Source organism: Otolemur garnettii, unplaced genomic scaffold (genome assembly GCF_000181295.1).
Source record: "Otolemur garnettii isolate 467f Iridium unplaced genomic scaffold, OtoGar3 scaffold00048, whole genome shotgun sequence".
In the NCBI taxonomy this organism is placed as follows: Eukaryota; Metazoa; Chordata; class Mammalia; order Primates; family Galagidae; genus Otolemur; species Otolemur garnettii.
This window is the reverse complement of record NW_003852443.1, coordinates 2086184-2110822: the sequence shown is the minus strand read 5'-3', so window position 1 is coordinate 2110822 and position 24639 is coordinate 2086184. Positions and strand designations below refer to the sequence as shown.

Here is a 24639-nt window from a genome sequence, read left to right as displayed (position 1 = left end):
GAGAAATTAGAATTGCTTTAAATAATAGGAAAAGACTAAGGATATCACACAAGCTTATAGCACAATATATACTGATACATATATAAATATATTTATGCAACTTTTATCAGTAGAAAGACATTATAACATTTCACATAAATGATAAACTTTCCCCAGGATAATTCATGTAATTGTGTTTCCTGTTTCCTGATCTGAAAATCAAGCTTTGTTTTATAGAGAAAGATCTGAAATTTTCATCAGTCGTATTTTAATAAAAAATATCACAAAATAGCCTAACTTAGATTATTATGACTTACATATCCGCAAATGCTAGATCATTGGGTCCTCTCACATATGGTGCTTCTTCCCTTTCCTTGGTTCCTTCCTCCACGTGGCTCATTAGTACTAAAGATGTTATCTCCTGTCTAATAGCTGCAATTTTACAAACCTTCAAAAGGCACAACAGATCACAGAGGTCATTAGGTCTTTCCAAAGTGATGTGTCTGGACAATGCCTGCAGCTTCAAAATATAAATTAAAAAAAATTGTAATGATAGGAACCAGAACTGAACTTAATTTCTATGCATTGCTTAATGTAGATAAATTAATATTTTGTCCCTAATAGGATTGTGTTCATACTGAATTCTAAAAAATCACTAGGTGATCTGCTCTGCAGCATGTAGAAGTTTTGTAAATTCTCGCTTCCTTTTTCTCCCAAGACTTCCAGACTCCCCCAAGTGGATATCTGAGAAATTTAGCCAAGTGCCTCTAAATAACTCTGACACTTCATAATGAGCTCTGATCAAGCCAAACCAACTTTTTTTTCTTTGTTCGAATTAAAGCATAATACTTGGAGATTTTTTCTTTAGATGAATCTAGCACTTCCTCCTCTACTACCTATAATTTACTCGCACTACTACTGCCTCTTTTATGAACACTTCTTTTTTTTTTCTCATTCAGAAAAGTGAAATCAAACTGTCAGATTTATTTAAGGACCTTATTATGGTTTGCAGGGTCAGTGCTCCATAAAATCGCATATATGGGACACGCAGAACAGATTGCATTGCAATCTTGATTCCCCCAAATAAACATGATAAGCATAGTTTATATCGAAGTGCAGTTTGCTCTGACACAGGGGCATCCGTTTGTCTGCAATCTGCTTTAACCAATTAAGACTTTCGAGGCAAAAGGAAAATAAAGTCTTCAGTAAATCTATTGAAGGCATCATCTCCCAGCCTCCCGTTGCCTGTTATCGATCTTTTTAAGTGCCGACTAATGAGTCATATATATACCTGATGGGATGCTCTCACTCCACCACCTCAGAGGAGCTAAACTTACACAAAGAGAGAATCAACTGAGTGGGAAGGCGGGTGAGGGAACAAACACGCTGATGGCTGCCTTGGCCCCATAAAAACCAAGCAGAAAGTCCGTCTCCAGGGGAGGCAGCAGATCCCATTTCCTACTTTCCGCGACAAACCCGTGAGTTGGTGCGCAGATTTTTCCATTCAGGTCGCTTCTAGGGCAAATGCTTTTGTTCGCTGCCACACTCTCTAGTGGGAGAACCAGAGAGAGATGCAAAGCAAGCTCGTGGCAGCAGCTTCTTTGCTGCAAAGCATCTTCGCTTTGGCAATTTAGGAAGAACTGATGCTCTCATGGGAGGTGGGTGAAGGGAATGTCAAAATGAGGAACTCATAAATCAGGAGTCTCTGTTTTTATCTTCAATTCACTTGAACTCACACGCCACTGCCTTCCCCTAGGACTATCGCCAACACAAGCACTTACAATATGGACAAATGAGAGGGGGTGCAGTGGGGGGCATTTCCTTTTCTCTCCTTTTTCTAAGATCCTGAACATGGTACACGTACAATCAAAATAAACCAAACCCAGTGGGCAGCAATTATCTTGAGGGACGAGCTGCTGGCACCCGCCCGGATTAACTGCAATTGGAAGCGGCGGCTTTCGGCATTGAATTATTAATTTATTTGTCACCCCTCGTCCCAACCCCCACGCCGACTGCCAGGCTAGAAATTGCGGTTTCTTCATTTCCACCTCCGCCCCCACCTCGTAGGAGTCTCCCACTTCTCCGTGGCCGGCCGCTCTGCCGCCCACCCGCGGTGGCCTCTGCGGCCGCGGCGCTGCGCTGGGCGCCCCCACTCGCGCGGGGACCGGCGGGGCGGTGGGTCCCGGCGGCAGGGTGGGCGGGGGGAGGCAGCGGGTGACAGATGTACTCTTCTGACAGCTCTCAGTATCAGCCCAGTGGCTCCCTGCCATTGGCTCAGTGCAATGGACCGGCAACGCCGCTCACTATAATAACACTCATGCCTGCCAGCAGCAGCAACTCCGAGTGCGGGCGCCGAGCGTGGGGGATGCTGCCGCCGCCGCCGCCGCCGCCGCCGCTGCTGCCGCGCAGGCGGCTCCCGCTGCCCCGCTCCGCTCGGCCGCCGCGCTGGCACTGACTGTCGCGCGGCCCCCTCCCAGCCTGGGATCCTCCCGCGGGGCTCAGCGTCCCAAGGCGAATTAGAAGAGAAACACACCGAGAGGGAGAGACCGCCGGGGAGAGCGCGGCGAGCATGCGGAGGCGGGGACGCCGGGGCGCGCGGCACCGAGGGGTGTAGCGCGCTGTCTCCGGGGCGTGCGGGGGAGGCGGCGGTCGCCGTCCCGGGGGTCGCGGCCCCACCTCGCGGGGCTTCGCGCTGCGGCTGCCGGCGCGGGGTGCATGGAAGCAGCGGCTGCGGCGGAGGAGGCGGCGGCTGCCCCATGGAGTGTTACTACATTGTCATCAGCTCCACGCATCTCAGCAACGGACACTTTCGCAACATCAAGGGAGTTTTTCGGGGCCCTCTTAGCAAGAACGGGAACAAAACTCTGGTAAGCTCTAATTTTTCCCCCCTCTTTCTCTCTTTCTCACCCCTACTCCCTCCTGCAGGAGGGCATTTGAAGGATTGAGGTTACTGTGAGGTTTTGAGGGTGTTGTGATTCAATGTGGTTTATAATGTATTCATTTATGTATCTGGTGGGCGTGGGGGTGAGAATTAGGTGTAGAAGGAAGGAAGGAATCTTAGGAAAGCTGTGATCTACGGTTTTGGTTGTCACTTCCACAATGCTCTGGACTCTGTCTCACTCCATAATACTGAAGACTACCACAGCCTCTCTTTATTTGAAGCAATTTCTGTTAACAGGACTTGTAAAAAAGGAAAGAAAGAAAAAAAAAAGAATCCTAACGCCGAGTGTAACGTCTTTCGGTTTAGGGAGCTGAATGTAAGTAAATGAGGATGTGGGTGTCTCTGATGAAGGTGGGGAGCCCTGGGGCTGGTGGTGAGGATGATAGTGGCGGGATCAAGTGATGGTCGCAGAAATAGTTTGTGTTCCGGTTTTTCCTGAAAGACTGGCAGAAAACTTCTCTACTGAGAAGTTCTGAGCACTAAGCTTGGAAGAAAGACTTGAGGACCCCATGTTGTCAACTTTCAGCTATTCGCTGTAAAGAAGCTGAGGGTAAGTGTGAAGGGTGGGGTGGTGACTATGCCACAATTAAGCTGCTAAGAAACGCCTTAGACCAACAGAGCCCATGCAGTTTCTGGAAGGGCCTCACTGGACCACAGAGCTTCATCTTTCAGCATCCTAGTAGGAAGAGCACTCCTGATTGGTGGGAAAAGATGTGCTGAGCATCGAGGTAGTATTGAGATAGTGCAGGATGATACCTCCTACTTTTTAATCCAAATCCTCTCTGATTTATAAAATCTCCCAGACTCTCCTATATTGGTATATCCAGAGAAGTATAGACCTCCATAAAAGAAAAAAAAAAAAACAATAAAGGCTTCTTAGGCTAAGGACTAGGCAGAGTAGAGCCAAAGTAAGGTGTTAGTATATAAAAGTATGACTTAATAAAGTTGGGGTCTGTTAGGAACCAGCCTCCATTCCCCTTTTTACATCGTTGTTGCTTAGCTTCAATGGATTGGAGTAGAAGCTTAAGGATAGATTCAAACAGTCCAAAAGTAAATACAATATTCTTAAGCTCTTTTTCTCTGTATGTCTTAAGATGTTTCTGAATGAGTAAAAACAATTATGCTATGATGTAGCGAAAAGTTCTCATCTAAAGTTATAATTGAATTCTGACATGGATGAGAAGAATGTAGTCTCTCCTTTCAGTTCATTTAAGACTCAGAAAAGCAGAGCTGGTTTCTTGCTTTTATTGTTGTTCTGGATGTTGTTGTTGGTTGTTTTTGAACAAAAGAAAGTGAAAATACCCTTCTACAGTCTTTTTAGTGCAGTGCCATGTCGAGTAGCAACCTAGGGTTAAAGGAAGTTTTAAAATTGTTCTGGCCCTACTTAGAGAACTCAACTAGGTAGGAAGGTAAAATTTGTGGGGTTGGGAAGACTTTCATTTTGAAGAGAGTAAACACTAGTTTATTTTTAAAATCAAGTTTCACTTATGGAAAAAGGCAAACTTATTGAACAAGATTTCATTTTCTTAGATATAGTAATGATGTAGGTGATGAACTAACAGTAAAGTTCATAGAAAAAAAAAAAGTTACCAGCCAAATCTCAACTTATTATAATTCTACTGATTTTGATTACTAAGTCAATCTTGGATTTCTAACAATGGTCAAATATGCTTATGCTGACTTGTGTTTTTGAAGTTGATTAGTTCTTTATCACTTATAGACCTTCCAGATTCTTTATGAACCAAGTTTCTATTTGTTGTGTATGATATTTGCCCTAACTAAAATGATGTAGGTTTTCACAGATGATCCAGCTATATCTGAAGTATTTTTTATGAGAAAACAATATGTGTGTCTTTTAGATGCCTTTTGATGACTTTTGCTGCTTAAAAGAATATTTATACATCTGTAACAGAAAGTTATATTCATAAATGAATGATTTTGATTAAAATAGCTATCTATACTTATCTAAAAATGATTCTTTATAGCGCATAGGATGCTATGAGCACTTACCAAATAAACTAAAACTTACTATCACTTAAATATGGTAAACTATGCATGGAACTTTTATGAATTAGTATTTTTAATAAGAAACACTAATATCTTAAAATATATAAATGCCAATTTTTGAAAATTTTCAAGTAGAAATTTATGTGCATAATGTTTTGTTACAGTTTTATTTTTAAATTGACAGATAAAATTACATGTATTTATTTTGTTTAATAACTTCAATACCAGTTTCATAGACTAATTATGAGATCTTTCCTACTTTATTTTCAATTTTATTTTGACATATTTAACTTGCGTTTTTAAAAGCCACTACATTTTTACATTTGGAAATGGGTAATAAGTTCAAATGATTTCAATAATATCTCAATTGTGATTTTTCTCATTTGGGGAAAGTACAACTTAAAGCACAAAACTGTTCAGGGAGAAGGTACTGTGATTTTTTTCCAAAGAAATTCTAATTATTTTTATCACTATATAATTAAGGGTATTTCAGAAATACATTTTATATTCAGTTTTTCAGAGAATAATTGGATAACTTTTAAAAATTATGAGATACATTTCAGGTAGCTTATAACTGGTAATACAGCATTCTTTGATGAGTTAAAAGTTACTAATAGAATAACCAGTAAAACTCAGATTCCAATTACAGTGATTAATTGCTGTATATTCGAAATCCAGGATGTAATCCTGCCACTCACACAGAGGTCATCAAAAAAATACATTTCTTTCCCTAGGTTGTATTTTGTCACACAAACGTAAAATTCTGAGGAAAAAAAGCCCATATGTGTAGACTAAGTCTGTTGTTAATCGTGACTCATACATTTTTAAATATATTCCACTTGACAGTTTTAAATAAAAATACATGGATCTCTATTGTAATGTTTTAAAAGCAGAGACAAAGGTCAATCAGTTTGTCATGATTTCTGATATAAATTGCACCATATTTGTGATATAGCTCTAATTTCATGGGACAAGAAATAAGTTTAGATGTAATGGTGTTCCAGAATATTTCTAGGTAAGGTATAGGGTTTAATGGCAATGAATAAAGTTTAACTTCTATGTATACTCATTTCGTTTTTCGGATTTTCCCATTCCATCCATGTGTTTGCTTACTCGAGAAAGACAATTAGTTATACTTTTTTTTTTAATTTTTGAAATTAATTCACAAAATTTCTTTGCCTCAATGATATATTTAAAAACTTTATGAAAACATTAAATACAAAACATTCAAATGTACCTTTAATCACTTTAAATATGTAATTTGGTGTTTGCCTTTGGAACCTTAGAAATCATTGCACTTAGTTGGTCAGCATTTTAGTCTCCCTCGATAGCCTGATGTCTATCTCACTGACTATGGAATTCGAAAAAGAATGAGTGGTGGTTTTAAGGTCATAGAGTGAGTCAGTACTATAATGCACATTTCCTGACTGCAGACATATTTCCTTTACAATTTAAATGCTAATTATGGAATCCATAGGGATCATTATGATAATATGATTATGGAATAATATCTCTTTGGTAAAAGGCACTCCATTTTTCTAACTGCATCCAGATATGGAGAAATAGTGCCTATATTATAGAAAAAGTTCAATTTACATTTATTTTGTTTCTTATCTTTCCATATGCAAACATCACTAATTTGTGCCTGGCCTAGGTCCTGTTTGTGTAGGCTGCCCTTCATTTCTAATATATAAAACATCAGATTTGCCAAGACAAGAAATGTTGATTTATTATCACTTCTCAGCATGTTTGTTATTTAGGCCATTCAGATGTACTGAGATGCCTCAATTAGAAGGCACTATTTTAGGCACATAGCCTGGTTCTGTGTGTTATGTACTAAGTATTAGGTGCTAAGATGTAGTCTGCGTAGCTCCTGTTCATTTTGAATCTGTTGAAAAAATGGTATCATCTTTTGACAAGTTTATAAGTTTTTGTTACTTAGAATGTTTGCATATGAATTAATTTTTTGAAAAGTATGAAAGACTTTTTATATTTGTGAATATACAAATTTAGTAAAGTTAGACTATGACAATATATTATATGATCTTTTGTTTTAATTCTCAAATTCTCAAATATAATTATCAAATATAACTTATTATTTAGGCAATTTTCCTTGAACATTTTCTATATATCTTAGAGAATACAATTTAAAAGGTTTCACCACTTATTGAAACCCATGTAGGTGGTACTTTAAGATTGTGAATAAGACTAAAGAGTAATAGTTAAATTAGTGCTGTTGGAAATGTTTTCGTTGTTAGATTAACATACTCAGGAAAATTCAAGAGTGATTGTGGATTAGGGTTATTTCTTAATATATGTACAAACTTTCTCACTTTATGACTTTATGAATTTTTTCACATAAGTCCACTATGTATTCTTCTAGGCTTTATTTATTCATTGTATGTTGCCCAAGCTGGATTTGAACCTCGGAGCTCAAGCAATCCTCCAATCTTCCAGCCTCAGCCTCCTGGGTAACTGGAATTATAGGCATAATCCAAGTTTCCTTATACTCTTACATATCAGTATGAAGACTATCTTGTGTTTCTCTTTTCTGAACTTGAGGTATCATATATTCTTTGCTCTATTGGTTTTTAATTATCGTGAAACTATATAATATGTGCATTTTCAAAACACATTATTCAGGTAAGGAAAATCACTGATATTTGAAATTATTGTTATAATTAAGAAATACGAGCAGTATTTTAAAGAAAATGCTGTCAGGTGATACTCATGATTCCCACATACATTTCATACATTTGTAGTTCATTAAGTATCAGTTGAGTAATTTTAGATGTAAAAATTGTGAAAGACATAATATCTTATCTTCCCAATTCTTCATCAATATTTTCCATTACTGATGACTGAAATTACATTTTTATTGAAAATACAGATCAACAAGAACTTCCAGGACCCTCCAGTCCAGAGGTTTTAGAGAGCTGTATTCAGGGCCACGCTGAGGCTGCAGAAGTAGTGTGTTATGTGTGCCCAGTGTTTTAAAATACTTGGCTTTAAATACAATTCAAAGAAGAACGCACTTCCCCATTTACCACTTTCTCCATTGCTTTTTATTGCTATATAAGCTTTTCACTTTTTTACATTACTTTTTTGACCATTGAAGGCACTGGAAATTTTCTACTTATTTAGTCCAGGAGTCAAAGTAAAAAAAAAATTTCCCATTGTACATGTGCCCTTCACTGTACCAAGTTTTAGAAAGACAATGGCCTTCCAAGTTTTCAGCATATTCAGCATGTTCATATTATTCTGTTTACTGTACTTGCTTGAGCTGATAGATGGTATTCTCCCAATCAGATATCTAGGAGCACTTTCTCACTAAGAAATACATAGTGATTAAAGGATGATGCAGTTTTGCATTTTTTAAAATCTCACACTTTCATTTAGGCGACTGGTGTTTTTAATATTTTCTTGTTTGCTTTTTCTTGTTGCAAAGTTAATTTAGAGTGTAATTTTCTTCTTTAATGTATACTTAATTAAATATGTGTAAGATATTTTGAAAAAGTTGATTAAACATATTATGGTTAGTACAAATCATATTTTTAATAATTCTGATAATGGCATGATGTTGAAATAATTACTTCCGGTGACCCTATTTAACTGATAGTACTGTTGAAGGGAATTGCTATATATTAGGAGTTTGAGTATTCTTTCCAAAAAGGTAGCAATTATAATCTGGTATACTGAAGCAAAAATTCATGAAGCAATTATGTATATCTATTTACAACATTTTTGTATTGCTAACCACAAAAAGTGAGAAATTTAATATTGTTAGTTTTCTTTCCTAAAAATTTTAACTTGAAACCACTTGTTTTATCTGTTTCATGACATTCTAAATCATCCATTGCAACAGAGAAAACCTTAAAATATACAGTCTGCATTCTGTATCCATGGGTTTACTTCCATACATTCAACCAACCCTGGCTCAAAACTATTCAAAAAAGACAAAGAAAGATTGTTTCTCCTGTACTGTCCACCTACAGACGTTTTTTCTTTGTTCCCTAAATAATATATAGCATTTACATTTTACTGGGTATTATAAGTAATTTAATCTAAACATAATTACATGAGTGTATGCAAATACTATACCACTTTAAATAAAGGACTTGAACATCTGCTGTGGATTTTGGTGTCTTAGGGGGATTCTGGAACCAATCTCCCATGGTTACAGAAGGAAAGCCATGTACTATTTTATAATAGCATTTTCAACTAGCAAGGTTCATTAATTTTATAAATGTACTATAGTATTCTTTTTAGGAAAGTATAACATAAAATGGAGTAATAAATAATTAACACGCAAATATAGTTGTTGAAGTAAACAAAGTCCATTATCTGATGTATTACCCTGAACTCTTTTATAATGGTTTGGCACCCCTCGAAGAAATTTATACACTTTTCTAAATGGTAAGTACATTTGTACTAAATGTTTATGAAGTCAAAAATTTATGATGTTGTGTTCAAATTATAAAAAACCATTATTTTCTTAAATAACTTAAGAAAAATGATCTGTATTGAGTTTCATGATTAGTTTTATGTGTCAACTAATATATAAGACAGTTGTTTAATCAAGTATTAATCTAGGTATTGCTGTGAAAGTATTTTGTAGATACATTTAATGTCTATAGTCGATTGACTTTAAGTAGAGGAAATTACTTATGATAATGTGCATTGGCCTAATACAATCAATTAAAGGATCTTATAAGCAAAACTGAGGTGTCATGGAGAAAAGGAAATACTTCCTGAAAACTGCAGAACCAACTTTTATCTGGGTTTTCAGGCTGCTTGCCTTCCCTTGACATTTCAGATTACTAGCCTCTACATTCACTGAGTCACTTTTTCCAAATAAATCACGTATGTGGCTACACATGCATACACCTACACAAACACACACACATTCTATTTGTTCTGTATGTTTGGAGAATCCTGACTGATACACTGAGAATTAGTTTATAACATCTCTTTTTTAAAAAAGGTAACAAAATATTTGAAATACAAATCCTATTCGGATTTAATACGAAATAGGTGAGTTGATGTTGGCAACTATTTAGTTTTAAAGTTTATAAAGCTTAGTGTGGAATTTTTTATGCTAATTCATACATAAATTTATGGGAACTTTATTTGAATTTTTTGCTTGGATTGTAATCTAAATCTTAACCAATCTAACCCCCTAAAAACTTTACTATTACTATGTAAAATACAGTCATTCTTATCTGTTCAGATCCAACAGCTAATCACATATGTGTTTATTGTGCTTGAAGAAAGTTGGGATGCCTCAAAATTATATAAAACATTTTTTAAACTTAATTTAAAAGGTATACACTTTGGTAGGGAACCTTAATTTAAGAAAATAGGCTTTAAATGGAGTTATCTAAAATGAATGACTTCCATTATACAAAACAAAACTGCCTTCATGAAAATATGTGAAATTATGTCAACGTCAACCAGTGCAAGCCACAGGAATATGATTCTAGCTGAACCAAAGTTGCACATATTGGTATTTGGAACAGGTAAATTGCACACTGTGAGAAATCCTGATGCATCTCATGAAGAGGGTATAAGGGGTAGTTATTTAAGATTCTGGATTATGTGAGTTGATTTTGGAGTTTATTAAAGCATTGTTTTATTCTTGATTGAGTACTGGGTGACAAAGAAAGGTCAGTTTTATGATTGAGTATCTTAGTACTTTTTTACCTAGGAGGCAAGAGGAATAGAGTCGAGGTTGAACTGGAATTGGTGGAGAAGCAGCTTTGGTCTTGTTACCTGCACATGGGGATTTAGGATAACAAATACAGCATTTAAAAAAAAAATTGCTGTGCTCAAATGTAATTGCAGATGGTCTTGCTCCCTAACAACATTAGAATGACCTCATCAAGTATTAGGGTCCTGTGAAACTGTTCCTGTTTCATAGCAGAACCCCATGTCTGACTCTTATGTCTAGACAAGTTCCTAGCTAACAGTTTTCTGAAGTTGGTTTTTGCTTTCTCAGACATGACCATGACAACTGATGGTTACAAAAGGATGGAGGAAGTGTAAGCTGACCAGAGAAGATGATTTCAAGGAAATGATATCTAAGAAGGGAACTTAGAATTAAGGGAGGGTAGGATAATGGTTGAGAAGTATCAAGGTGGAATGAGAAAGACTCGTGCCCTGTATTGCTGCATAGTATGTGGACTTTGAGAGATAAAACATCCACCTCATCTTGAGAGACAGTGAACAGTGTTTTCAAGAGAAACAGACTTGAATTAGAGCAAAAAAGATGTAGTTTAACTTCCATGAAAAGTGTAAAGCTTTAGAGATTTTTCGTGACAACAGAAATTTATAAATTCAGGAGGATACAGTTAACGGGTTTTAAAAGCACTGGTTGAGGAAAGCAGATTTTAGGACAGTAGTTATGAGAAGGGAAGTGAAACTAGTTGCAAAGAGGAAGGGGTTTGATGATGAGAGATGTGCACTGACTTATTTTTCTTACAACTGGTCAAGGATAGAAAAATGGGAGTAAATATAAATTCTTTCTTTAATGAAAATGTCTCAAGACATGAAAATGTCTCTAGACTCCATAGGCATGTCAGTGAAAATGCTGTGTTATTTTTTTTTTCTTTTCTGAGACAGAGTCTCATGATGGTGCCCTTGGTAGAGTGCTGTGGTGTCACAGCTCACAGCAACCTCAAACTCTTGGGCTTTAGCGGTTCTCTTACTTCAGCCTCCCAAGGAGCTGGGACTATAGGTGTCCACCACAACACTGGGGTATTTTTTGGTGGTAGTTGTCATTGCTGTTTCACTGGTCTAGGCTGGGTTTGAACCCACCAGCCTGGGTATTTGTGACTGGTGCCATAACTACTGTACTACAGGCACTGAACTTGCAAGTTGCTTTTTTTGTTATCTCCTTCAAAACCTGATATTTATTAAACACTATTCCATGATGAAGACAATATCTATACTACACCTTCTTGGTAGATAGGAGAATAGCTGCTTTCCCTGCAGAACTGTGTTCTTGAATCCAATTGAGCATGTCTTCATGAAAATACTTATTTTTAAACTTACATAATGGTTATAATCACAAACACTTTATAAGAAAATGGATCCCAGTTCAAATCCAAGATCTACCTTTGTATCAGTAAATTGTGAATAATCAAAACCCCAAGTATCAACTATGTACCTACATAGCATTCTATAGAAATTATATTTTTCTCATATTAAAAGAAATCTGTAAGTAGCTGTTTTCTAACACTAAGTGGCTGCAATATCTATGCGAAGGACTTACTGATTTTATTTACATTTTTCTACAGTTGAAAGGTTGTTATTACTACAGTTGTCATGTATATTCTAAACTAGATAAAAGAATAAACAGGACAAACAAGAAGTTGAATGTTCTTTGTTTTTAAGAAGTTCTTCCCAGCTGTGTTGGTTTACATCTCTTTGGGCTAGAGTTATGTCACAGAACCACTCCCAAGTACTGGGAAAGGTAGAAACGTGGTTTATTACGTTGTGCCTATTGTCAATCCTAATAAAATCAGATCACTGTTAGTAAGGAACAAAGGGAATGATCAGACAGTAGAAATCTACCAAAACTAGCTCTGTGAGTGTGGTTAAGTTTACCTCCTTCACTATCAGTTAAATTATCTTTAAAAGGAGATGCTAATACCTGTCTAGGAGACTGATTTGTAGAACAAATGATATAAAAAATATGTAGTAATTTGTACAAAGTTTGATGCATAATCTGTCAAAAAATGGTGGTCACTACTGACAGTATTTTATACTAGAACATTCATATTTGATTATAATCTCATTCACTCAATCTAGTATGTATGGATTTACATAATTTGGACCCTATCAGTAATATTTTCTTTTTTTTCCTCTGTGTCTTACTTGTCTGGACTGCTATAGCAAAGTATCATTGACAGTAGCTTTTATACAACAGAAATTTATTTCTTGCAGTTCTGGAGCCTGGGAAGTCCAAAATTTCAGGGCCAGTAGATTTGTTGTCTGATGAGGAGTTTGCTGCCTCATAGAAAGAATTCCCACATGGCAGAAGGAATTCTCTCGGTCCTCTTTTATAAGGGCACAAATATATCAGTGAATGTGGGTTTCTCATGAATGAATTATCCCTAAAGGCAGTTGGTGCCATGACATTAGGAGTTTGAATTTCAACCTATGCATTTTGAGCAGACACAAATATTTAGTTCATTGCACTCAGCTTACTCGTGGCACTTCTTACATGTTTATGCCTACCCTAAGAATGCATGAAATCTTCTCCCTTAACTATGTGTTGGCCTTGTTTTGGTTCATTTGTATTGCTATAAAGAAATACCTGACATTGGGTAGTTTACTTTAAAAATAGGCTTATTTGGCTCCTAGTTCTACAGGCTATTCAAGAATTATGGTGCCAGCATCTGCTTCTGGTGAGGGCCTCATAAATCTTTCAGTCATAGTGGATTAGGAAGGGGAGCAGGCAGCACATGGCGAGATGAAGGAAGAGAGGAGGGGAGGTGCCAGACACTTTCAACCATCAGTCCTTATAGAAACTGATAGAGGGAAAATTCATTACTTATCAGGAGAATAGCACCAAACCATTCATTAAGTATCCACTCCTGTGACTTAAAGGCCTCCTACCGCCAAACTAGGGATCAAATTTCAACATTAGATTTGGATGAGGCAAATATCTAAAGCATAGCAGGGCCCTAAATATTTTTAGGAGATAAAAAGATGGAAATCCTAAGGAAATCTTCAAGTATTGGTCATTCTTTTGACTCATAAAGTTAATGGAAATACAGAAAGCTAGCTCTTTAGGAGAGCGTACTTTTAACTCTCTTCAATAATAACTTCCATAGCTATGGAAATGACTGATTTTCTTGCTATCTTTTCTTGGATCACTGACATTCTGATGTTATAAAAATAATATTTACACCGGGGGGCAGCATAACATTCTCTTTTGGTCTCATAGACAGAATTATTAACTACAGATGAATAAACCTGTGAAATATGGTTATTACAGTTTTACTAGTCGGAAGTCACTCTAAAATTTCATTAGTCACGATGTCAGTATGGAAATGTGACATAGATGTGATGTGCTTGCTATATTTCTTCCTTTATTTGTATAATTCACTTAATAATTAATTTTGACCATATTATATTTTAAGCATATGTAGTATATGGAGTAAAATGGTCTGTCTATAGAGCTGGTGACCAACTATATCTTCCTAACTGTTACTCATAGCTGTAAAAATGCCAGTTTTTACTCCTGAAGTTGAAGTTTCTATATTCTTTGTAGTACCTTTAACCTTTTATTATTTTTTAGTGCCAAATTTATTTAATGTCACAGCTAATAAATCATTAAATTTGGTCACAATTGACATGGATACCTTATTAAATAAAACAAAGGTGGACTCTGATGCTCACTATTTGTTGAAAGAAGAATACAAAATAACGTGAAATGTTGAAACCCATCCCTTATTTCCTTGATTGCCACAAGTAATAGAGAAGTAGCTGAAACAAATGAAATCTACATCTTCAAGTTTTATTAAATTTAATGGCATTTTCGTCATAATAAATAGGATTACATTTCTCAGAGAAAAGGTACAGGTTGTATAAACACAAACCGTTCTATTTGTATTCTTAATCACTGTGAAAATATTGATTCAACATGAAATATACAATTTTTATGGATGGATTTTTATGGATGGTACTGATGTACCATGAGTACCATGATGCATACTGCTTCTCAAATACTTATGAATCTATTTGCTGGTAGCCTGATAGTAGCAAAATTTCAGATGTAGCATATTACATATTACTCTTTTGGAGAGTCGCAATTAAGACAGTCTATTGCCATGCTATTCCACAACACAGGGTTAGTGAAGTAAATAATAATGATAAATGAATGTACATTGATCCTGTTTGTAGGATCTTTTGCATAGGGTCTAGCGTAATATGAGCATTATTTGACTATACAAGGAAAAAATTGAGACTGAAGATGTTATTTGCTTTTAATGTTAAGATGCATTAATTAAAATAATATACCCATAATTTAATCCACACATGAATAATTGCATGCTGTTTAGGCACTAAAAATACCAGCTTTTCTGACTCATTAATACGGTACCAATACAATTCTATCAAGTGTAGAAATTATATGTCATATGGGAGACTTTCCTCTTTTTTTTCAGTACCCTACCAAAAATAAGGGCAAATTCACTAGAGCCGGGGAAAATAGACATGTACACACAGAACAAAACCATTACTATTCTCTCTCTCTCCTTCTCTGCCTATACCCAAAGTTATAGAGGTATTTGGTCTTTCTGAATGTTTGTTTCTCAAGAAGCCCAGATAATTCTAGCAGTTTCAGCTAGAGCCAGAGATCAAAACAATTATTTATTTGAAAAGTAATTTGGAACTTAATCCCCTTCTGGCCACTTGATATAAAACCAGAGGTCGAAAATTAATGCTGGTTAGCATTTTCGGGAATCTGAGGTAGCTCAGTGGCCAAGTTTCCTCTGGATAGCTGAAATCCCAGGAATCAAAAGTAAACAAAAAGAAGAGAGACAGAGAGAAAATCATTAATTCTTTGTAGGTTTATAGCAAGAATGATAAGCCAATTTAAGAAGGTATATCAACTTTAGTAACTGAGTAACGGTGCCCCCAGGTTTGCCTGAAATAGGCCCAATTTATGCTATTGTCTTAGCATGATTAATAATGGCACTGCCTTTAACTCTCAGAATTATTCTAATTAGGATGATAATTTATATAGTCAACATGTAAAATATAAAAACTACCCACAGTGACAGAAACCTGCCTGAAATACTCTCCCATTCTCTGTCCTAGCCTGATATTATTCTAGGATTTGTAGACAGAGTGCTGTCTAAAGAGGATGTCTTTAACTTGATACTTCACTATTTTTCAACAACCTGAGGAACCATAAGTGAACATACAAACATATCCTTTCTTCCCAGCTTCAGACATGTTGAGCTTAGTCAAATGATCAAAAAGGGGACAAAGGGGCAGCACCTGTGGCTGAGTGGGTAGGCAACCGGCCCCATATACTGAGGGTGGCGGGTTCGAACCCAGCCCCGGCCAGATTACAACAAAACAAATAGCCAGGCATTGTGGTGGGCGCCTGTAGTCCCAGCTACTTGGGAGGCTGAGGCAAGAGAGTCGCTTAGACCTAGGAATTAGAGGCTGTGATGCCTGGCACTCTACCAAGGGTGATAAAGTAAGACTCTGTCTCACAAACAAACAAACAAACAAAACAAAAAGGGACAAAGGCAGGACCCTGCAGAGGCACAAGATCAAGTGGAGATTATTTGAGATAGCCGCAGTAGAGTTAAGAGGACAAGACAGCTCCAATGAGTTTCCAGTTGCCTCCATTAACATTATCAGGGAAAAGTTGCTGGGGCTGAAGATCCTAATTTGTTCCCTATTTCAGTGGCAGAATTTTGCCCAGGCATTCCCAGGGAATTCCTCAACAAGCCCAATTCAACAAGGTCATCTTTGAATCTGCCAGCTACTTAATATTATTTCTAATAGATGCATTTTATGCTTTATTTAATTAGCTAATTTTGGTTATTTTTACATGAGAAAAATGGATTAGAAATAGGACAACTATAGAATTTAATTTTGTCAACATTTTATGAACTTTACATATGTATAGCTTTTTACAGTGTTTCACTTCTTTATTTGCTTCTTACCATTCCCTTTCTGTTCTTCTATAATAAAAGTTGCTGTAGAAATATATAGAACTAGAGAGACTTGAGTTTGAACTCTTGCAATATAACTTGGGATAGTTATTTAACCTCTTTTAGTTTCTGTTTATCTGAAAACAGCAAAAACTAAAATTTTAGTCCTTTCTTTGTGACAAATGTTATTTTAAATGTACTATGTAAATTACATGTAATTACAACTGAAATGCTTTAGCATGAGTATGTGTGCAGAAGATTGTTGTAAGGATTAAATAAGGGAAGTTTCTACTTCAGTGTCCAGCACATAATCAAAGCTATTGTCATCTTTACAGTTACTGGCATTTTAAAGATTGCTCTTCTTTCCTTCCAAAGCTAAAACATGAACATGTGCTTTTTCATGTGCAGATAGAATATAAAAGATACAAAGTGAATAGAAAATAGGTGTTTTAAGGAGTTCAGTGAAATAAAGATCAACAGATTGATTGCAAAATTTAGTTCCCATATACAATCTGTAAGTAGATTATTCTATGAAGGAAAACTAAAGCTCAATGGCATATTCGAAAACTAGATGATCATAATTATTGTTTCAAAAGTTCAACACCTTGGATCTCACCTCCTAGGCACTAAATCTTAGTATCAGTTGGTCAGATACAGGAATCTTGCTTTCCTAAAACCTTCTAAGTAACTGTCACTCTTCTAGGATAAAATGCATCTAGTTTGGTTTCAATGGACATGTTCCAGTGAATATTTGGATGTCACACATTTATACTTAATATAAGAGAAGAGCCTGTCTTCTATCCAATACTCCTTAGTTTCCCATCCCCTTCAATAGACCCTTTAGAAGGCAAGCAACAGTACATTGGTTTCACTGTAAAATGGGAAATGAATGAAACCAGAAAATAGTTTACTTTGAATATTGTTAAAGGACTTCATTATCAAATTTAGTAGACTCTAGCATCCACAGAAGGGATGAAAATATAAGACTACACTTTGTAAGCAGAAAAAAGATACAGTTCTACGTCCATCTTCATAAGGAAATTAGTTAACTTGGCCAATTTCCTTTTCAACCATGCTTTAATGTATTAATTTATGTAGAAATTAGAGATAATAATGCATCAATAATATTAGTTTTAAATGTATGCTTTAAAAAAAAAACATTATGTTGAATAACAGAGCAGATGATTGAGCCAGTAAATTGAGGTAAACATTAGACAATTTTAAAATTATAAAGACATAAAAATGAATAGCTTTATGAAACAAAGTGATGCTAGGTGTTCTTAAGTTATGTATATCAAAAACTTAACAAATTATGGTTGGATTTTAGGATATATATATGATTATATTATAATTGTATTTTTATTAAATCAGATGTTTTCTTATCTCACTTACATTATTGAGATTCATATTAATTAATTTACTTTTAAATTTTGTATACCTACTCTTAAATTTTTTGAATATAGAAGGTTATCTTTCAGCATTGTTTAGAATTTTTACTTATGTTATGATTACAATGCTATTAGAGTCAATTTTGCCATAATAATTATGTTGTTGAATCAATTATCTAAAATAGTTTTATTTGACAAAAGATGATCTGATTTTAGTAAAATTCAGATGTTAAAATATGTTTGACTGCAGTAATCTATCTCTGTTAATGGTTTTCTCAGAAACTACTGTGAGACTTGGATTTTGGTATCCTTGGATTTTGATATCTGTGGGGATTCCTGGAACCACTTCCCTTTGGATATTGAGAGATGATTGGATTTTCAATTCACTTTGCAGTTTTGCCCCCTCATTTTTAAAATTTTAGTGTTTTCAACCTTCCATTTACTAACTATTAAGAACAGTACAAGTTTGAACACTGAAGCAAATAAGGAATTATTTTCATGTTTTTTACAGTTGGAAGTGCACCATGGTTTTCTGGAATATATTATTGGTTCTTCCATTAGAGGAATAAGATAAGCAAATCCATCTATTTTCTAATCATTGGGCTTTGTAGCATACATTTATAGAAGGTGGCTTTAGATTTAGAAAGTTTATAATGTATAAAGTATCATTCCATTTTTCTCAGGGGACTATTTTCAGGGAGTGTATAAAAAGTTAAATGATCTGAAGCTTTTTAATACATATTTTTGGTAAGATGTTGGTGCATCTAAACTTACATTTTTACTAGTTGGTGGTTGTGCTGCCGAGGAGGAGGGCAGTGAATGTGCAAACAGGGAGTGAGCAGGAAGGAGACCGTGAGCAGACATTTGGGGTGATATTTAGAGTCCTAGTCTCTCTGTCCTCATCAATCTGGGCCAACACTAAATACATGCATACAGGAATAGATACATTTGTACACACATATATAATCTGATCAAGATAAAAGCTATAAATGTTGTTAGAAACTTTAGTTTAAGAAAATGTAATGAATATTTTTATGATTTTACTTAAGGTTATTGTATGGCCAATGTTCCCAGTCATTTGGTGGAACATTTTTAAGGTTTAAGAATATTGTTATATTGAGAAATATTGTAGAATCTTGTTCCATATCACATTTACTCCCAGTCAATATTTTATATAAATAAATATAGTACAAAAACCATAAAAGTTTTAATCTCATAGGTATCATTAACACCGTTTTCCATGTGAGGAACTAAAGAGGGTCCAAGTATGATGCCAGAAGTTATATATGACTATGAGTTTGTGAACTTAATTATGCATTAGGCTATATCTTCATCACAAACACTTAAGTAGTCATTATTTATACTAATTCTTCTAAAGATAATAAGTTATAAAAATTTCCATTTTATGAAGAAGAATAACAATGGAGAGGCCAGATAATCAAAGAAAACGTTATATGTTATTTACAAAAAACATATTTACTTTCTACCCTTAAAAACCAATGTATGATTAAATATGTGCATAATAACAAAAATATATCAAATTACAAGTCAAATATATATTTCACTAAATAAGTATTCAAGAATACCCAGGGAAGTTACAGAGTATAGATTTTTTGTCTTAATTTTTATTACAAGATTAAAGAATAAATACATATTCCACTATGAAAAATGCAAACTATTGAAAAGACAGTTTATATGGAAACATTTGAAAAATAGTAACCATACTTAATAATGACTCTTTTGAGTTCTTGCCTATATATTTCTTCCATTTGTTTTGTGTGTCAAATTATAATTCATTGACTTTCCTTACTACATCTTAAGTATTTTAATACTATTAAAAATAGTTTGACAGAGATTCCTACAAATATGAGTAAAATATATTGCTTAATTTTTTTGCTAAACAAATTGCTAGTTCTGCAAATTGATTCACAAAACAGAGAAAGGTGTAAGTAATGATATTTACCAGGAGGAAGACTATTTGTAAAAATAAGGTTATGTTTTTGATGAGAGATTGGAATCCATGTGATTTGATTTTTATTTTAGCAATTATCTCTCATTAAAAATTGGCAAAATGGACTCATCCACTTACTCATCAGAATTAAGCAGGGCAATAACAGAATCTGATGATTCTTCATTTCTGAAACCTCTGGATCTTGCTTAGTCATCAGGATGTGGAGTCAGGTGTTATCTTTGCTTGAGCCTGTTGAAAGTCATCCTCAAGGAGAGTATGATATTACAGTAAGTGGAAAAACACTGGAAGAGAGAACTTCATATGGAAGGCAAAAAATTAAGTGACAGAAGAGGTGTAATAAACATTCTGTAGAGAAGTCTCATAATTATTGATAGCATAAAAAGTGTAGTAATTACTTGTTCAATTTTGTCAGTTTATAAAAATGAACAGCCTATGTATTTGTATATTTTTCTATCCACGCAGAAGAGTAGACTAGTGTTTTCGACGGTAGTAAATGTTAAAAATACCTGCCATATATTTTACAATTGTTATGATTTTTAATGCATTTCTTTTTTCTATATATTTAATTTACTATTATAAAGAATAATTAATAGATGGTAAACAGGTAGATAATGATAGAGGTGGACAAAAATAGAAGACATATAAACAGGGTACTCATTTCTGTCAATTTTGTGACTTCATAAAACAGTGTAATATATACACTGACATAAAATGTGTTTAAATTTTGTTTTGCATGTATATGAAATTATTTAGAAAAGCAGCTTTCCAGATGAAACAGACATTCTTTCATCTACTAACAATACTGGCATATATATATATATATATATATTTTTTTTTTTTTTTGCAGTTTTTGGCTGGCGCTGGGTTTGAACGTACCACCTCTGGTATATGGGGTCGGTGCCCTACTCCTTGAGCCACAGGCGCCACTGAGGCAGATAATTTTTTAATAGTGTTTAAGTGTTTAGGACAACAATTTAGAAACAATAATAATTTTCTAGTAAAGTACCTTATAAACTTATATATTAATCCCAGAAACAAATTATTATATTTCCCATTGTTGGCATTTATATTGATAATTCCTTGTGTGCATATTTTTATACTTAACTGTATGTTTTCATTTATACTTCTAGATAGACAAGTTGACATAATAGAAAGAGTTTTTAAAATTGGAAGGTTTAGTTTCTGTCTATTCGTGGATAATTAAAGGTGGGATGCAGCAGAAAGTTGATATCTTCTTTGGGTTATGTGTATTCCCATTTATTTGTTTGGAGTGTGTATATATATTCCATTTATTTTTATAAAAATATTTACTGATTACCTTTATGTATCAAGTACTGCACTAGGTAGTATTAATACAATGAAATCAAGAAGCTCTTGATTCTCTTTCCTTATAGCAGTAATGTCTGGTACAGTGGTCTCTAATGAGGTGTGCAAGCATCAGAGAAAGTGTACAATGTAATTTACTGGAGCTAGGAGAAATAAAACATTTTTTATTTTATTTATTTATCTTGAAGTGTGTGATTATCTCATAAACAATGCTTCATCCTCAGATAGAGTTTCACTCTGTTGTCCAGGCTAGAGGGCGGTAGTGCCATCACAGCTCACTACAATCTTAAACTCCTGTGCTCAAGTGTCCTTGTCCTCCCACCTCAGCTTCTTGAGCTAGGCAAGCATCACACACCAGGCACATTTTTTTATGTTTTATAGTTAGGGGTCTCATTATGTTGCTCAGGTGGGTCTCAAACTCCTGGCCTCAAATGATCTTCCCATCTTGAACTGTCCCAAAGTTCTAGGATTACTGGCTTCAGCCACATGCCTGGCTTATTTTAAAATATACATATAACATTTTTATAATGCAAAGAAATGCATCTGTCTGTTGTATTAATGTGAAAGTCTATTGTCAATAGGTGTGTGATATCAAACAAATTCAGGTATTGGACGGGCATGTGAGAACACAATTGAATGCAATAAAATATTTTATCATTGCCAAAGACGATTTTGAAGGATGGAATGGATTTTATTTTGGGCATGAACATTTTGAAACATCACCATTATATGTCAATTTTTATATAATACGTTCAAGACACATTCAGAGGCATTTTATTTATAACAGTTCTTTTATCATATCAGAACTCTATTCGTAAAGTACTCTGATAATATCATTGTTATGTTATTTAAATTAGTGTAATCTGCTTCCAGAGCGAGAACTCGCATCCACTCTGCTAATCTATATGTGCCATTTCAAATTCATTGAAAGAGTGCAATGATGACTACAGATCAGGAAATAAGTATGGTATTGATAACTTTAAGCCATTTTTCATTATTTGCATCTTTACATTGTATCATGAGGTCTTTCTATTCCTGTGAAGTGCACCTTTCCTCACAGTATTAATTTATGGATTTCTGATTTATTTTTAAAAAAACTGTTGTTCATTTGTTGGCAACCTTATTTCTCTCTTGTTTAAAAACTTGTGGAAGAACAGTTAAGACCATTCAAGGGTAGTTCCTGACCCTGGGTTCCCTCTGTGCCTATTCAGCAGGTCTCCACCAAGAACTGCTCAGCCTGCTGCAGAAGACTGACCTGCAGCTCCCACTCAGGCCACTGATCAAATTCTTTTAAAATACTGTTTTAATTATAATTCAACATTGGGTAAAATTTGAACCTCACAATGTGCTGAGCACTGCACAAAGACCTGGGAAGATGCAGCCTATTGAGAGACAGTCTCCATACCAATAGGAATCTTGATTTTCATTTGATTTTAATATAAAATTTTAAATTTTATATGATGCTGAATGAAAAAAAAAAAACTTGCCTATCACCTTCAACAGAATTTCATTCTGAAACCAATTTATGTCAAAGTCCTACTTCAGCTTTTGGTCTATTTCAATGATACATACATTTATCAGCTGGTTTCTAAGTAGCTTTCAGAAAGCACTGTGACACTAAGTGTATAAGAACAGCACAAAAACAATGAAAAAGGAAGTCTTAATTGATTTGTACAAGATGCATGTGTATGTGTGTGTGTGTGTGTGTGTGCATGTGAGAGTAAGGGTACTAAGATTAACTAAGAGTGATTCAGTTTAAATTATTCTCTAAGAGATTAATTTAAATTAATAAACATAAAAGCAAAATGAGGAAGAGAAAGCCTTCAACTGGGAGTAAGATCTAAAGGAAATCATCAGGGAATGGAATGCCATCTGAAGATTACTTATAAAGTAACCTAGGAAATGGCATTTGAAGAAGAGGTACCCATATGACAAAAATGTTTGATAGCCCTGAGAAACCAGGACTTAGCACAGCCTGTCCCTCCTATCAACAGTGGTACTGCACACGCAGGAAGCCATCTGTTATTAGGCAGAAAAGAAAGTCATTCTCTTTATTTGATGGAAAAGAGCAGTGGGTATTCGAGGAGCAATTACTTTGTAGTCTACTATTCTTTATTCTGCTCATGGAAGAGGTAACTAAAAAATATCTGAATATTATCAGCTGTTACTTAATTGAAATCTACAATAATAGAGAGTACATAAAGCTTCATCCTCAAAATTCAAAAGCAAATGACAAGTTAATGTGTGTAAGATAGTATAGCATGAAATTCAGGAAAGTGTTGAGATGTTAGAAATATATATTCCAAAAGTAAAAGATTACACGAGATAAAATACTGTTCATTTCAATGCTTCCATGGAATAAAACACAAATTCTCAAATATAAAATAAACAGAAATTGTCTCTCTATATATTTTGCTTTAGGAAAAACTGCTATATTCAGGATAGTTAATAGGATTTGGAAAAAATCCAGAAATTGTTGAAGACTTCTCAAGTATTTTGTGCCAGTCTGTTAAATTTATGTAGATTCTAAGCAAGGGCAGATCACAGTTATCATATTTGTTATTATGTTGTTCCAATAAACATTTGTTTTATTAACTTTTGTGTATAGATTAGGATCAGATTAATAATAATCAAAATTATGCTATTTTCAAAAATTACACATTTGATGACGTTGACTTTCACAGCCAGCACCACCTAACACCAAGGGAAGTTCCCTACATTTAAAGCATAATTGTCATTACAATGTCCACAGTCTTAAAAAAAAAAAAACAACCAAAAAACTCATTAACAAAAACACACTCGTGGGTATATACACGTACACCCTCCAGACACTGACATGCCAGGTGTGGCAAATGTCAATAGCAAGACTGCAAATGAAGCTGTCATAGTTTAATGCAAATCATCCTTACTTAGACTATGACCTTCCACTAGACCTCAGAATTTACATAAATAACCTGAGTTTGGGAAACTAAAATCAAAAGACAATTATTGAATGGTCAGTATATTTATTTAAACAATGAAATCAGTATATTTATTTAAACAATGAGTCAAATGGACTAGGAATTCTCAAATACATCTGGCTGTTCCAAAAGTCTCACAGCCATAATAAGATTTCTCATAATTGATTGACAAAGGTAGTTAAAATACTATTTGTCCATTGATTCATTTGTGATTCCAATACAGTAAAGAAGTGTTACCCCTTTTTATTCAGACATTCTTTCGTGTAATGTCTATTCAGATAGTGTTAAGAATGGTTGCACAACTATATGTATGTGCCATTTGTGTATACTTAAATGTGGTTAAAATGGCAAATTTTATGTTATGTACATTTTACCACAATAAAAA

General features: G+C 34.8%; 1 protein-coding gene across 1 annotated transcript in view; it reads left to right on the top strand.

The window, feature by feature from the left end:
- The first annotated feature begins 2150 nt into the window (after positions 1–2150).
- ZNF804A (zinc finger protein 804A) overlaps positions 2151–24639 on the top strand; it is a 295545-nt gene continuing 273056 nt past the window's right edge. Inside the window, exon 1 of the mRNA XM_003791455.1 lies at positions 2151–2846. Coding sequence (XP_003791503.1) covers positions 2736–2846 — 111 coding nt within the window. The 5' untranslated portion in view covers positions 2151–2735. The remainder of the gene's footprint in view (positions 2847–24639) is intronic.